Here is a 17,088-nt window from a genome sequence, read left to right as displayed (position 1 = left end):
GAAAAGGTTTGGACAAGGAATAATAAAATTACAAGATCAGCAGCATATAAAGAAAATGCCTATAAAATGTTTTATAGATGGCATCTCTCACCCTTGAGAATAGCGAAAATGTCTCCTAACATGAATCCGAATTGCTGGAAATGTAAAAAGAAACAGGAAACATTTTTTCATATGTGGTGGTCCTGCACTGAAGCCCAAAGATACTGGCATAGAATAAAAAAAATGGTTAGAGGAAATAACGGCGGAGCAAATTGAATTAAAACCAGAATTCTTCCTATTGGGGATATTTAATAGACAAATTCCTAAAAATGTCAAATATATAATACTGCATATTCTTACTGCAGCCAGAATAACCTTTGCACAGTGTTGGAAACAAGCAGATATTCCAACAGAGGAGATGGTTATACAGAAGATAACAGCCTGTGCAGAGATTGAAAAGTTAACCTTAGCACTTAAGGAAAAAGAAACATCAGAATATTATAGAAGCTGGGAATGCTGGTATGACTGGATAGAACAAAAATAGAAAATATATTAGTAAATAACGTAAAATGTAAATCATAATTATATATTCGCAATAAGATGTATTTGTAAATGGATCACTAATATTGATAACAAACAAGGAACCACAGACTGTCGATAGTAGAATTGTTAGTTTTTTAATCATTTTCTTTTTTTTTCTAATTCTTTTCTTTCTTCTTCTGTGTGTTGTGTTTGTTTGATATTTTGGTTTTGTAATCAATAAAGTTTGTTTAAAAAAAAAAGAGACTGAACATTCATTTTTCTCTTCTGTTTTGAAGATAAATAAAGGCAAACATACTGAGACTTATACTTGACATGACAAATCTAATATTGGCAAGACTGAATCACTAATCAATCAATCAAAGCAGGAAGGGACTTTGGAGGTCTTCTAGACCAGCCATTTCAGACAAGTGACTGTCCAATGCCGTCGTAGTTCTGAAGCAATTTCACAACTCCTGAAGGCAAGTTGTTCCACTGGTTAATTGTTCTCATTCTCAGGAAATTTTGTTCTAGGCTGATTCTGTCCTTGATTCGTTTCCACCCATTGCTTCTTGCCCTGCCTTCAGCTGCTTTGGACAGCTGTATCTCACAAATGTTTATGCCTTTTAATAAAATGTGTTAGTTGTAAAAAATATGATCTTAGACTCTTTCTGATTTGTGGTTACCATAGACTAACATGGCTCTGCTACACTTCCTTCAGTGTGGTATTTTATTTATTTTTCATTGGATTTATTTTTAATTTATTTCCTTTTTTTGGTCAGGAGATGGCGGCATTGTTCAATTCATGTCATCTTGGGAACCACCAAATGGTGTTATGGTATTGCCTCTAAACCTGTAAATGTGAAACTGAAGTAAAGAAGATTGCCTGTAAATGCAAACTGATGCTTGGAGGAGGAGGTGTCCTTGGTATTCTCTGAGCTTGGTTATTTCCTTGCAGACATTTTATTACCCAGCCAGAGAACATCATCAGTGGTAGAAGGCAGAGTAGTAGTACTAGGGCTGTGGGGTCCTTGGTGTTCTTTGAACTTGGTTGTCTTCTTGCAGACATTTCATTACCCAGCTTGGGAACATCATCAGTGCTAACAGGCAGGGGAGTTGTAAGTGGGAGGAGGAGGAGGAAGAGGAGGAGGACTGTGGTGTCCTGGGTATTCTCTGAGCTTGGTTATTTCCTTGCAGACATTTCATTACCCAGCTAGAGAACATCATCAGTGCTAGAAGGCAGAGTAGTAGTACTAGGGCTGTGGGGTCCTTGGTGTTCTTTGAACTTGGTTGTCTTCTTGCAGACATTTCATTACCCAGCTTGGGAACATCATCAGTGCTAACAGGCAGGGGAGTTGTAAGTGGGAGGAGGAGGAGGAAGAGGAGGAGGACTGTGGTGTCCTGGCTATTCTCTGAGCTTGGTTATTTCCTTGCAGACATTTCATTACCCAGCTAGAGAACATCATCAGTGCTAGAAGGCAGAGTAGTAGTACTAGGGCTGTGGGGTCCTTGGTGTTCTTTGAACTTGGTTGTCTTCTTGCAGACATTTCATTACCCAGCTTGGGAACATCATCAGTGCTAACAGGCAGGAGAGTTGTAAGTGGGAGGAGGAGGAGGAAGAGGAGGAGGACTGTGGTGTCCTTGGTATTCTCTGAGCTTGGTTATTTCCTTGCAGACATTTCATTACCCAGCTAGAGAACATCATCAGTGCTAGAAGGCAGAGTAGTAGTACTAGGACTGTGTGGCCCTTGGTGTCCTCTGAGCTTGGTTGTCTTCTTGCAGACATTTCATTACCCAGCTAGGAAATATCATCAGTGCTAGAAGGCAGGGGAGTTGTGAGGAGGAGGAGGAGGAGGAGGAGGAGGAGGGGAGGAGGAGGAGGAGGAGGGGAGGAGGAGGAGGAGGGAGGAGGAGGAGGAGTCAAAATAATATTGTAAGTTAAGATATGAGACAAGACTGGAGATTCCCAACTACCTTCAGCCATGAAATCTAGCAGGCGATGGGATTATTGATAGAATAGTTGGATCTCTTCAGAAGGCACCTTTGCTAGGTTTATTACAACATCCTATTGTATCATATCCTCCTTCAGATATGAAAGTTCTGGCAATCCTAATCCAAGTAGATCAATCTATAAAGTCCTATACAGGAGTGTGATCATTATGTTTATTATTAAAATATCTAAAATATTCTATTTTAGAAGGTAAAATCTATAAATCACTGGATGCTGGTGGAAAAGTTTTATTTTTGGTTTTGGTTTTTCATAAAAAGTGGTGCCATCATATCAGCTGATCGCTTGTGGAACTTCTGGAGAAGACTGGCCCAATCCTTTAAAAAAGAAATTTATGAACCCATTTTGCTCCAGGCTGGGGAGAAAAAGACAAGGCAAAGACAGAATTAAACACTAGCAGAAAATGTCACGAAAGCAACAAACAACATAATTTTGCAGGAAGTCAATCCATATTTTTCTCTCGTGAAGTGGAAAAATGATTACACATATAATACATCCTGGATGGTTGGGATTTTACTTCATGGGAATCCCGAGACACAAATACAAGTTTACTATTAGATTTGTATCTTGTTTTTCCATCCAAAAAGTGCAGCTATTGAAAGAAAAAGTAAAATGCAAAAACAGGTTCATTAAAAAAAAAAAAGATCTTCAAAGGGGAATTAAAATACTGAAGCCTAGAATGATCTTGAAAAATAATAATAATCACGCAAGTCAGAAAGGCGAAACATTCAACACTGATCATTGGGCCCACCGGATGCCAGAACTTCACTCTCCAACATATGGGCACCCAAATTTGTTTCTCTTTTGTCATTTAAGGGTGGAATGCCACCTCTAAATGAGGAGGGTTGAAAAACAACTGCAAAAGAAAATTGCCAACTTTAAAGTCCCAACTTTAGGTGCTTTTTTTCCAAGAAGCAACTGGACTTTTTGGTTTTTCTTTGAAGACATTTTGCTGCTCATCCAAGCAGCTTCAACAGCTCTGAGTGGATGGTGGGGAATGGAAGGATTTATACCCCTTGCAGGCAGCTGGTCATTTGCATTCTTTTAGTGGGTTGTTAAGGTCATCTGGAGGTTTATCTCTCTCATCAGGGTCACCTGAGTGGCGCAAATTGATTTGGAACTGTTGAAAGGACTATGTTGTAGATTGGAGATAGAGTCAAAATTGAACAGCCCTCTCTCAACAGAGGGGGAGGGATATGACATCATCTACCTCCAATCTACAACACAGTCCTTTCAGCGGTTCCACACCCATTTGCACCACCCATTTGTGACCCTGAGGACACAGATAAACCTCCAAGTGGCCCAGGGGTGGGATTCAAAAATTTTAACAACTGGTTCTGTGGACGTGGCTTTGGTAGTGGGCGTGGCTTGGTGGTCATGTGACTGGGTGGACATGGCTTGGTGGTCATGTTACTGGCTGGGTGTGGCCAACTCAATATCACTCACATCGAGGCACGCATCTCCTCGCCTGGCCTCTCGTGACTGTGAGGATGCTGCAACAGTCGTAAGTGTAAAAAAGGGTCATAAGTCACTTTTTCCAGTGCCATTGTAACTTTGAATGGTCACTCCACACAAGCAAAGTACCAGCAAAGGAAGGGAAAACAACTCCAGAGAAGTTCCTGAGACAGGAAGTCTAGTCCTGCCAAGAATGTAATAAGGGTTAACGGAGAGGCAGGTTCTGTAAGCAACACCAGAATGTTTCCTTCCTGCCTTCCTTACAGGATTAGGCCAGTAATTTCTTCTAACAACCGGTTCTCCAAACTGCTTAGAATGTTAACAACTGGTTCTAGCAAATAGGTGCGAACCTGTAGAATCCCACCCCTGAAGTGGCCTCAACAACTCTGTAAAAGGATGCAAATGACCAGCTGTCTGCAAGGAGTATAAATCAGTGGTGGGATTCAAATATTTTTACCACCGGTTGGGTGGGTATGGCTTGGTGGGCACATTTTGTGTGCAAGCATGTGCCATACGTGCACTTTGCGCAGGCACAGAGGCATTTGTGCAGGCACAGAGGCATTCTAACTTGCCTCCTGCAAGCCTGCACGACCCCAGTCACTTCAGCAACTGCCACGTGGCACTCTTCTGTGCCGCCCAAAGCAGCTGCACTTCAAATTCAGAGGATAAAGGTGAGTATGAGAGCCCAGGCAGGTGGGTGGACCCAACAGCAGAGCTGTGGAGAGGACCAGTTTGGTCTCCTCTGCCCGTTGCTGCTACCGGCTTGGCATAGACATTGAGCTCACCAGTGGTGCGCTTCTGGCTCCTGGTTTGGGGGGTTTGGGGGGTTCTGTTTCATCCTTGGCTTTGCTCGGTGCAGGCGGATGACGCAAATGTTTCGGGGGTGGAATGTACGAAGGCGCCATCTCCAGTTGGAAGTGTGCTGCAGGTAAACGGCACGTCATCTTCTCGGTCGGTCGAGGCATGGTGGAGGTTGGTGAGGGAGACTGAGGGAGGGGTAATGAGAGTAAAGGGGAATCAGGTTTAGCGGTCTCGACTGGTGGGACCGTCTGAGTTGCGGTATCTCTTGTGTTCATTTTCCGTTTCAGAGGAGCGTTTGTTCTGGCAAACAAGGGGTCCTTTTTCTGTGATTTGAGAGAAATGGGAGCAGGAGGGGACTCCTCCTCCACTGATGACTTCTCCTCCTTTTCTTTGGCCCGGTCAGGAGGTGATGAGGTGGGTTTTCTTTCCCGAGGAAGCGATTGGACGGAGCTGTCGCTGGTCACATGAGATACCTCCTGGCTTTTGAAGTGGGTCTTCGAAGACTTCACGACCCCTTCTGGGGGAGCTTCATCTGTGTCCATTTCTGATGGCAAGATGATGGAAACGGATTTGCTGGTCTGCACCCTTTCTTCGGAGGTCTTCAAAATCCCTTTGGGCAACTTAGAGGGTTCCTGGATGAAAATCTCGGCCGGTTCTTTGATAGGATCAAAGATGGAAAACACGGTCTTGGGCACCGAGACTTGGGCCAAGAAGTCTTCCTTTTGTCCCTTTTCTTCTTGCTTGGCGTTTTCTTTTAGGCTCCTCCTCAGGCAAGGGTGGCGAAGGCACTGTTGAGATGCAACGTGTGTCCCCAACCATGAAAGATGTTTTTTCATACGGTCCTTTCGGGGGAGGAGCAACTGCCACCAAATGTTTCTCCAGAGGTTCTTTTGGTGGGGGTTTCTTTTTCTTTAGGCATGGGAATATCTTTTCCCATATGCTAGGTTCTGGCTCGGGGACTTTTGCTTTAGCTGGCGGTTTTGGCTGAGAGGGTGCAGTAGGCCCGCCTCCCGCAGGTACCGCAGGAGTGGCAGGCTGTGCCTTCTGTGGGGCTGGCTGTGGCTTCTCCGGGACCGGCTGTGGTTGCGGTGGGGCTGGCTGTGGCTTCTCTGGGGGTGGCTCTGGCGTCTCAGCGGGTGGCGGTGGCTGTGGCTTCTTGGAGGATGGTGGCTATACATTTAATAATAAAACAGCATGTTATTATTTAAGGTTTGGAGAGAAAGGGATGGAGAAAAGAGCACCCAACCCAAATAGGTTGAGGGTGCTTGTTAAATCATAAGGACGTCCATATCAGAGGTGGTATTCAGCAGGTTCTGACCAGTTCTGAAGAACTGGTAGTAGAAATTTTGAGTAGTTCAGAGAACTGGCAAATACCACCTCTGACTAGCTCTGCCCCCATCTATTCTCTGCCTCCCGAGTCCCAGCTGATTGGCCGGGTCTTTTTTTGTTGCCCTGCACAGGAGAACGGAGCTGGAAAGCAGATTAGTGGGGTGGGGAAGGAATGGGGATTTTGCAGTAACCTTCCCCCAGGAGTGGGGAGGGAATGGGATTTTGCAGTATCCTTCCCCTACCATGCCACCAAGCCACGCCCACAGAACCGGTAGTAGAAAATGTTGAATCCCACCACTGGTACATATTGAGATTTAAACTCTGCACATAGGGGAATGGACATTGGAGGTTAACCTATTAAGGGCAGCATTACTCATGCTTAATAAAAATAAATACAATTCCAGCATGCCATTCAATAGCATTTTGTAACCCAGATTTTATTCATTTATTTAAAAAAAAAAATAACTTCTGCCACGAGGACACTAGGACACATGCAATGTATCCCCCAAAATAAACTTCATCAGGTAACCACTTGATCTCTTTTCGGTAGATCAGTACTGAAAACAATAAGGCAACAGGTGTCACATTTAGATTAAACCACGATTCTATAAATATAACAGAATAGCAGAATAACAGAATCGGGACCCTGGAGATTTCCTAGTCCAGCTACCTGCGCAAGCAGGAAATCCTATGTCATTTTAGACAAATCGTTGTCCAATCTTTTCTCAAAAATCTCCAGTGTTGGAGCGCCCATAATTTCTAGAGGAAAGCTGTTCCACTGATCAGTTGTTTTTACTGTCAGGAAATTTCTCTTTCGTTTTAGATCGCTTTTCTCCTTGATTAGTTTCCACCTGTTGCTTCTTGTTCTGAATATGGTCAGGCGCAAAATATCAGGACCATATATGAAGTTCCAATTGAACGGATTTATTACTCTTATGCCTATGCACAAGAATCTATTCCACTAACAGCACTATTTTGGCACTAGTTAAGGCTCAAAGGAACTTAAGAGAGGTTAAAGGTGGTCCATTTGTGGCTATGTAGAGATTCTAGGCTGATTCCTCTTTTGACTCTGCCCCTTCCCCCAGGTTCTGCCATTCCTTCTTCTACATATGTTGACCCTACGCTGACATTGATTTTCATGAAAAGAGGCTCCATCTATTTCACAAAAAAAAACTAATAGCTAGCACTGCTTCTTACACATTTAGCCTTTTCAAACCATGATAAGAAAGCCACTTGCCTTTAAAACAGAAGGTTTGGATCTCATTTTGTGACCAGGCCGAGATGGTTTTGGGAAGTCTTGTTGAAAAATTATTTTGGGCAATGGTTTTGGTAAAGAGGTATGGCTTTCAGCTCCTGAAATACGGAAAGGAACAAGATTAGGTTTTGAACTTGGGGGGAAAAAAAGAAGGAATAAGGAACACATGTACAACTGAGTATATACACAGCTAACTTATGCATGGATCTAAACTCATAAACATGTGACTTTATAAACTCTTGGATAGCATTTAAATCCAGCTACTTCCGAAATCTGTAATCCAAATGTGTTTTTTAATGGAACTTACAGGAGCCAATATATTAAATACATCATAACCAATTGTAACCATAAGTAGTTATTTTGCTTTGCTGTACAACTACAGGTAGCTCTTGATGTAGGACCACAATTGTGCCCCAAATGTATGTTGCTAAGTGAGACTTCTGTTAAGTGAGTTTTGCCCCCATTTTACAACATTTCTTGCCATAGTTGTTAAGTGATTCATTGCACTTGTTAAGTGAATCTGGCTTTCCCATCAGCTTGACTTCTCAGAAGGTGTTGTGGTTAGCTGGCAGCAGGTGCGGACGGCTGAGGAGAGCGAGGACTCAGATGAGGGGCCAGGACCATCAGGGAGTGGACTGCTGCCTTCAGAGATTGTGGGGGCTGGCAGTAGCGATGAGGAGGTTCCCGAGGAGCCTGTGCCAAGTGTGCGTGCATTCAGGGTTGCTCGCAGGAAAGAGCAGCTGCAACAGCACAGGCGACTCAGGAGTAAAGCTGCAAGGTAATGGCCCCTCCTTCAAGAAGATAAAATCCAGCTGTGAATCGGATGTTCTTTGCAGGAAGCAAAGACGTTTTGAAACTCAGCCTCATGGACATTACAGTTGGTATTTGAAGACTCTTGTGTTTGCTCTCTTGGAAACAGGTTTGGGTCAGAACAGAAGGTCACAAGAGAATAACATGACCCTGGGGCACTACAACTGTCATAAATATGAGTTAGTGGCCAACTGTCTGAATGTTGATAATGTGACTTGGGGATATTGCAATGGTCGTAAGTGTGAAAAACAGTCATGTCACTTTTTCCAGCGACGTTGTAACTTTGAACCATCACTGAATGAATAGTTATAAGGCAAGGACTATCAGTAAACCCCAGTTTAAGAATGAGATCTATTCCCAGAGTCTGTTCTTAAGTCAATTTTGTATGTAAACCAGAATAATATTACTGCATATATTTTGAACCATTATGTGTATAACTTAAATTTTGCTACAGTAGGCTCTGCTGATAACTATGAGTTCTCCTGAAACTGAGACATTCTTAATTCAAGTAGACTGCTACTTACCTGGTTTGGAAACCAAATAGGTATAATCCTATTTAGTATTGGATTGGAGATCCAAGTAACACCAAGGCTATTAGTTAAAAGATTGAAAACCACCCTAGACAGTGCCTGTTCCCACCGCCACCACCAACACGCCACTAGTGGTTTGGGTGTAATAATCATCAAGAATCAAGGGTAATTTGAGATAATTTCAACTTGTTTTTTTAAAATTAATATATAGTTCTTGTCTTACTTGCAACCTCTCTTTGGAGTACAGCCTCTAATGCCCTAATGTCCCACAGTGTTTCCTCAATCTCAGCAACTTCAACTCCCAGAATTCCTCAATATTTGGCTGGGGAATTCTGGACGTTGAAGTCCATGCATCTTGAGGTCCTTGACGTTGAGAAATCCTGGTCCAATCCCTGGAAGCTTATCTTTTAAAAAGATCTTTGCTTTCTATAACAACCTTCCCCAAGTTGTAGGCTCTCCAGGTGTTCCAGGATGACCCTTCCTAGAATTTCCATCTTAGCTCTGGGAGACACTGTATACCTGGACCTACAACTAGCCTACAAACCCCTCAGAATTAAAACCAACCAAACGGCCAACCAGAGACAGCACTGATCCTCAACCAAACTATGCAACAGCACCCACAACCCTAACCCTCCCAATGACCCTGACCTGATGTAACCTCCCTATCACAAGACCCATTACAAGATCCTCACTTGATACACCCACACCTGAAGCCCTTATAAAGAGAAGAAGACTAAGGTAAAGGTTCCCCTCGCACATATGTGCTAGTCGTTTCTGGCTCTAGGGGGCAGTGCTCATCTCCGTTTCAAAGCCAAAGAGCCAGCACTGTCCAAAGACGTCTCCGTGGTCATGTGGCCGGCATGACTTAAATGCCAAAGGTGCACAGAACGCTGTTCCCTTCCCTCCAAAGTGGTCCCTATTTTTCTACTTGCATTTTTTTTACATGCATTCGAACTGCTAGGTTGGCAGAAGCAGGGAAGTCATCCATTATGTAGCACTAGGGATTCGAATTGTCGAACGGCCGACCTTTCTGATCAACAAGCTCAGCATCTTAGCCGCTGAGCCACCGTATCCCTATTAAAAGAAGACTGACATCCCCTAAACTCTGCTGAAGATGTTACCTAGCCAGATAATGAAACATTTGAAAACCAAACCACAAGCTCAGAGAAAGCACTTCCACCCTCACTGTATCTTGTCAGAACAGAATGACAATGCTGGAAATAAATAACAATTAATGGAACATTACATGCAGTCTTTCTAACGATTACCTAACTTCATACCTTGGCTTCGTGTTTCACTCTTTCCACGTCTTCCATGCTTACTGCAATAGAAATGGAAAGATTTTCTTTTTTTAAAAAAAAAAAACATATTCAGATTAGTGTAGCAGTATTTCTGGAATCTGATGTATAAATGGACATCAAAGCTATGCAAAGCTACACAAACCGGCTTAGAAGAAAGAATGCCATTCAACTTACTATAACATAATCAGCTGCAGATTACAGTCTAAAATAAATTCACTTTTTCAATGGCAACCAGATAACGTTTCCTGTGTTCACTTTGCTCTCTGTGTGCATGTTTTAATCCAAGGTTTTCCACAAACACACATGAAAAGAATCATAGTTTTTTTTAAAATGGGAGGAGCCTTAAAATACAGCTTTTCTGTGAATTTCTGGGATACATGTTCCCAAATACTATGAATGAATAACTATATTGATTTTTTAAAAACTGCTCAATGAGCGAAGCTTTCTGGCTAGTTTATTTATTTATTTTGTCAAATTCTTACAATACAATAGAAATAAGAATAAACATCAGTTTAAATATAAGAAATAGGAACTAATAATTGGGGACAATAGGACAGGGACGGTAGGCATGATTGTGTGCTTATGCACGCCCCTTACAGACCTCTTAGGAATGGGGAGAGGTCAATGGAGGTTAGTTTGAGGGTAAAGGAGTTGGGGTTTGAGCAGGTGACAACAGAATCAGGTAGTGAGTTCCAGACATTGGCCAGTTTAAAATAAAATACTTGCTAAATACAATTGCTCAACCACAATTGAGCCCAAAACTTATTTGCTAAGCATGACGGTTGCTAATAAATTCTGCCACATTTTACAAACTTTCTTGCCATAATTGTTCAGTGAACCACTGCAGTCGTTAAGTTGTTAAGTAAATCTGACTTCCCCATTGACTTTCAGTTCATTTAATGGCCATTCGAAGTTACAATGGCACTGAAAAAAGTGACTTATAACCATTTTTTCCACACTTACCTCCACTGGACCGTCTCCGTGGTCATGTGATCAAAATTCAGACACTTGGCAACTGGTTCATATTGATAATGGCGGCAGTGTCCCAGGGTCGTGTGATCACCTTTTGCGGCCTTCTGACAAGAGGGAAGCCAGATTCACTTAACCATGTTACCTGGAGGGGGGAGGGGATTCTACCGGTTCGGACTGGTTCTATAGAACCGGTTGTTATGATTCTGCGCAGTTTGGAGAACTGGCAAATTGTGCCCCTGGCTGGCCCCGCCTCTCTCCGCCCACCCCTCCTCTCCCCTCCTCACCCAGTCAGTCCTTATCATGCATGCGCAATATTATAGGCATGCCCGACCTTGCTGACTGGGTTCTTCCCTGCCCAGTCATTCTTTAAAGTATTTCTCCCCCCCACTCAACTATCACCTGTTCCTATGATCAGCTGTGCGGGATTCCCTTCCTGTCTTACTGCTTCTTCACCCAGGTGGCTTCCCTGAGGTCCAGGAAGGCAAAACATGGAGAAGGAGTGCAGCTCCCCCCTCTCCATGTTTTGCCTTCCTGGGCCCCAAGGAAACTTCCTGGGAGCAAAAATGCCCCCCAGGAGCCTTCCCTGAGGCCCAGAAGGCCCCAAAATGGAGGTGGGGATTACTGCTTCAACCAGGTGGCCTCCCTGAGGCCCAGGAAGGCAAAACCTGGAGGGGGGGCAGAACTTCCCCCCACCCGTTTTTTTTCTTCTTGAGCCCCATGGGGAGCCTTCTGGGAGCAAAAATGCCCCCCCCCCGGGGGGCTTCCCTGAGGCCCAGAAGGCCCAAAAACTGAGGGGGGGGGGGTTGCTGGGAAAAAAAGCCATGCCCACCCAGTCACATGGCCACACCCACCTAGCCATGCCCTCCAAACCGGTTGTTAAAAATTTGAATCCCACCCCTGCATGTAACTTAATAACTGCAGTGATTTTTCTTAACATCTGGTCATAAAATGGGGCAAAGCTCACTTAACAACTGCCTTGCTTAGTAACAGAAATTTTGGGCTCAATTGTGGTCGCAAGTTGAGGACTACCTGTACATAGGGAAAGTAAATCCATGTATTTGTGCCCATCGCTTCAGATAAGTCCGTAAGGCCAGGCGTTGTATGGTTCTTACATAAATCCTTCACAGTTGTTAGCACACAGCACAAAAGAGTTGATAACTGAATTTTCTGCTATTCCTCTTCTTTTTGAGTTATATTTTGGAGATAGTGTCCCATGTTAGAAAGAACGAATTATCTGAGTGCCATGTTGGTGTGGCTAGTGTGGAATAAACTCCAGAATACATTTTTAAAAAATAGTATCCAATAGCAGATAATTTATTTCTGGATGTAAAAATAATGCAGTTAATCAAGGAAAAACATCTACTTATTATAGCGCCACATGAAACAGAAACGTTTAAAAGCAAAAGCATTTCCACTGAAAAAGGGAGAAGCCAAAACATTTTGGTTGGAATCTGTCTCTTCTTCATTCGTCTCTGTAACATGCACGCACAAACACACCCACAATGTAGCTGTTTAATGCTCTTTCATTCGGAAATAAACTTGCATTCTCTTTCTGCATAGCTTTAGCTCCATATTTTGTCCCCTTCCCTAAATATGTGCAGGAAAGGAATTTTACAGAGTGGAAATAAATGACTTAGATGAGGGAACAGAAGGGGAACTTACCAAATTTGCAGATGATACTAAGCTGGCAGGAATAGCTAACACCCAAGAAGATAGGCTCAAGATCCAGATGGATCTTGACAGACTAGAACACTGGGCCGTATCTAACAAAATGAAATTCAATGTAGAGAAAAGTAAAATCCTACACTTAGGCAAGAAAAACCAAAAATACACATATAGACTGGGTGAAACCAGGCTGAATAGCAGTAACTGTGAGAGGGATCTTGGAGTCTTAGTGGACAACCAGCTAAATATAAGCCAAGAGTGTGCAATGGCAGTGAAAAAAGCCAATGCAATCCTACGTTGCATTAATAGATACAATCAAGATCAAATGAGGTACTAATACCACTCTATAAACCTTTAGTAAGACCACACCTAGAATATTGCATCCAGTTTTGGTCACCACACTATAAAAAAGAGGTTGAACACTACAGAAAATGCGGAGAACAGCAACCAAGATGATTAGGGGATTGGAGGCTAAAACATATGATGAACAGTTGCAGAAACTGGGCATGGCTAGTCTAGTGAAGAGAAGGACCAAGGGAGACAGGAGAGCAGTCTTCCAATATTTGAGGGGCTGCCAAAAAGAGGAGGGGCTCAAGCTATTTTCCAAAGCACCTGAAAGCCAGACAAGGAATAATGGATGGAAACTGAACAGGGAGAGATTCAACCTGGAAATAAGGAGACATTTTCTGACAGTGAGAACAATCAATAATCAACCAGTGGAAAAGAAGTTGCCTTCAGAAGTTGTGGGAGCTTCATCACTGGAAGCTTTCAAGAAGAGACATATATGTGTGTATGTGTATTCGGGTATTTTCCCACGTCATTGTAGTTGTGCTTTTAAAGTTGTAGCAACGTTTCAGCAGAATCTCATCTGCCATCATCAGGCTTCTGTATTGTGTTCATCTGTGAGTCAGATGAACTGTAAAAGTCTGACTTTCACTTTCTGACCCTTCACTCCACTAGAATAAATCCTTTTTAAACTCTTCCTAATCCAATCCCTTCTCTCTGGCACCATCTGCTTCCAGTGGTGACTTCTACAGACCTCCACTTTGCATATCTGACTGGTGGGAGGATGGCCCATCTATTCCTCTTCTATTTTCTGTTTTTAATACCAGTTGTCAATCCACAAGAACCTTGGCCCTTTAATATAGAATAACTGAGTTTGCTTAGGAGCCTCTGGTGAGTGACTTTGTCAAAACCTTTTCCAAAGTCCAAGGATCTGATATCTATTGGGCCATTCTTCTACAAAGTCATATTTTCCTTTTCTGTCTTATACCCAAAAATGACTAGAAGATTTTGAAATCCAGTATGGGCAATTTTTTTCGAATATAATATAGAACTAAATAACTGGCAAAAACTCTGGGAAAGAAACTATCAATTGATGATGGCAACCACTTACAAAGAAAAGTTGTATAAAATGTTTTATAGGTGGCACTTACCACCGGCGATGTTAGCAAAAATGTTTAAAAATATGTCTACCAAATGTTGGAAATGTAATAAAAAGTCAGGGCACATATTATCACTTGTGGTGGACATGCCCAAAAGCAAAAAAAAAAAAAAAAGTGAAAATGCATACTTGGTTAGAAAAAATGTTAAGGTAGCGGATAGATTTTAAGCCACAACTATTTTTGTTAGGCATAATACCAGAAAAATATGATAAAAGGAATGTATATTTGATATAGCATGTTTTAACAGCAGCAAGAATTGTATTTGTACCACATTGGAAGAGCGAGGAAACACCTATGGAAGAAGATATAATTTAAAAAGTATTGGACCATGCAGAAATGTACAGATTTAACACTGAAGATAAAAGAAAAAGAAGTCATAGGTAGACTAAATAAGCTAACATTATTTGCTTGCACCAAAAGGTTTCCCTTCCTGGTGTGTTGCATTTCCTGTAAGATCATATCCCCCTAGATTTGCTCTTATTTATGTGAAAGAAACCTGGTAATTAGCTATATGTTTCAAAAGAACACCTGATTAGCCCTGAATGGCTACCGAAAGCATTTTGGAATTTTCTCCTTGGCTTCACTGATTTCCTGTTTTCTTATTTATTGATTTTAAATAATGCCAATTCATTCTTTTCTTCTCCTGTTTTGTTCCTCTCAGACACCTTAATGATGTTCCAATTCAGCATTCATCAGTGTAAAAGAGAAAGCATGGAAGGGTTTTTCTAGGCAGCATCTTTTTTGGTGGTTTGGACCCCGGGGCAAGTTAAGGAGAGAAGAAATTACTTTTTTTTTTCTTTTGCTATGTATCTTTCGGAGCGTTTGGCTCGAGTCATTTATAAAAATGAAATAAGTACACTCCCTATTTCCCATTTGAAATGAAAATAAAATTAAGGCTGCTAGGTCTAGCTGCATATTTTCCATTGGGCTATTATTACTTTGAGAAATAGCAGGGTCACAATTGGGCAATGAGAAATATGGATTTTTTTCCTCTCTTCTGCAGTTCTTCCCTTAATAAAAAAATATGTTTCTTTAATGAATAGTTAGGACGAATATATTTACCTAAATGAACATGGCTATCTATCTATCACCTATCATCTATCATTATCTATCATCTATCTATCTATCTATCTATCTATCTATCTATCTATCTATCTATCTATCCATCTATTTATCAACTGTCTCTCTCTCTCTATCTATCTATCTATCTATCTATATCATCATCATCATCATCTTCATCATCATCATCTATCATTTATAATTATCTATCATCTCCATCTCTGTCTATCTCTGTCATCTATCATCTATCTGTCTATCATCTATCATCTATCATCTGTCTATCTATTTATCTATCTATCTATCATCTGTCTGTCCCTTTATCTATCTATCTATCTATCTATCTATCTATCTATCTATCTATCTATCTATCTATCTATCTATCTATCTATCTATCTATCTATTCATCCATCATTCTATCCTTGCCTGCCTGCCTATCTATATATCTATCATCTGTCTATCTATCTATCTATCTATCTATCTATCTATCTATCTATCTATCTATCTATCTATCTATCATCTCAACTGTGGTTATTGAGGGCTACCTGAATTTCACTGCAAATAATTTAAATTCATTTCCATTTCATTACCTCAGAAGTTGGTACTACTTTTTTCTATCTCTACATTTTGGAGACAGGTAAAGAGAGGTTCTGTTTCCAAAGCAAGAGAAAAATAAATATAAAAAGAAATGAAGAATTGTTTTGGCCCTATTCCCTAGCATCTTCATCTAAAAAAAAAAAAAAACCATGTTGAAATTATTTTCCTCAACAGCTTTTTAAGTGTTGAAAAGCCTTGTTTTGTTTCTTCCCTTGTTAATTAAATCATTCATCCGAAACTCGTGGGGGAAAGAGAGATCTAATTTATAGCCCTGGACTAGTGAAAGAAATGAAATGAAGAAAAAGCTGAACTGTTCAAAGGATTTATTACGACCATAGTGAAAGCTTTTTAAATAAACTTCAATGGGAGGCCACAGGGAAATGTGGCAACTCCGTTCTGCATGAAAAAAAAGCCAAGATAACAAAGGGGAGCTTAGAGGAACAGGTAGAAAAGATTATTTTCTATTACAAAGCCTCATTTGGAATACAGATAATTGTAGTTGATGTTATTGTCAAGATGTCCCCAAATGTTCCTGAATGGTGCCTTGCTTCACACCTTTTAAAATTCAGATTCATTCCAGAGTGGATGCACAACACATTTTAGTGGGGGCACAGAAAGCATGCATAGAACAGACTACCGAATAAAGACTTGGCTTTAGTTCCTAAGGGATTCAGATTTCATTTTGTAAATGGTCCTCGTTTCTTTTGTATGCCTCCATTGCTGCTGAGAGAACAAATGTTGACCACTATTTTCTTGCACCTTGGTCTGTGTGTGTTCCCCATGGCATCCCATTATCAGAGACTCATGTGAGAGGAACATGATTTATGGGTCATTCAGATAGTTAGAGTTGGAGATATCTAGATAGTTAAAAATAGCTAGACAGCTAGAGATAGCTAGAAATAGCTGGATTACTAGCTACATAGTTAGATAGGCACTAGATAGCTGAGATGGATGGAGGATCGATGGTTGGATGGTTGTTTGATTGGTTGGTTGGTTGATTGGATGATAGTTGATAGATTAGATAGATAGATAGATAGATAGATAGATAGATAGATAGATAGATAGATAGATAGATAGAGAGATAGATAGATAGAGAGATAGAGAGATAGAGAGATATAGATAGATATAGATAGATAAATAGATAAATAGATATAGAAAGATATAGATAGAGATAGAGATGATAGATAATAGAAATATATATATATATATATATATATATATATATATATATATATATATAGATAGAGAGAGAGAGAGAGAGAGAGAGAGAGAGAGAGAGAGAGAGAGAGAGAGAGAGAGAGAGAGATGTGCAGGCAGGCAGGTAGGAAGGTAGGCAGATAGACAGACAGACAGTAAGTCAATAAAT

At 41.3% G+C, this 17,088-nt stretch overlaps 1 protein-coding gene across 1 annotated transcript; it reads right to left on the bottom strand.

Annotated features, from left to right (window-relative positions):
* Positions 1-2,419: 2,419 nt before the first annotated feature.
* LOC148129751 (uncharacterized) lies at positions 2,420-10,002 on the bottom strand. Its single transcript, XM_087972342.1, has 6 exons — positions 9,967-10,002; positions 8,681-8,708; positions 7,329-7,444; positions 5,458-5,932; positions 4,747-5,417; positions 2,420-2,861 (listed from the first exon to the last, which is right to left on the bottom strand). Exons 1-6 carry the CDS (start codon positions 10,000-10,002, stop codon positions 2,826-2,828), a joined length of 1,362 nt encoding a protein of 453 aa, XP_087828468.1. The 3' UTR covers positions 2,420-2,825.
* Positions 10,003-17,088: the final 7,086 nt, after the last annotated feature.

The sequence above is a fragment of the Notechis scutatus genome, chromosome 10 (assembly GCF_049901735.1).
Source record: "Notechis scutatus isolate UNSWTSFEM ecotype Mainland chromosome 10, rNotScu1.2, whole genome shotgun sequence".
NCBI lineage: Eukaryota > Metazoa > Chordata > Lepidosauria > Squamata > Elapidae > Notechis > Notechis scutatus.
The sequence above is the reverse complement of the archived record's forward strand: the minus strand, read 5'-3'. Positions and strand labels throughout refer to the sequence as shown.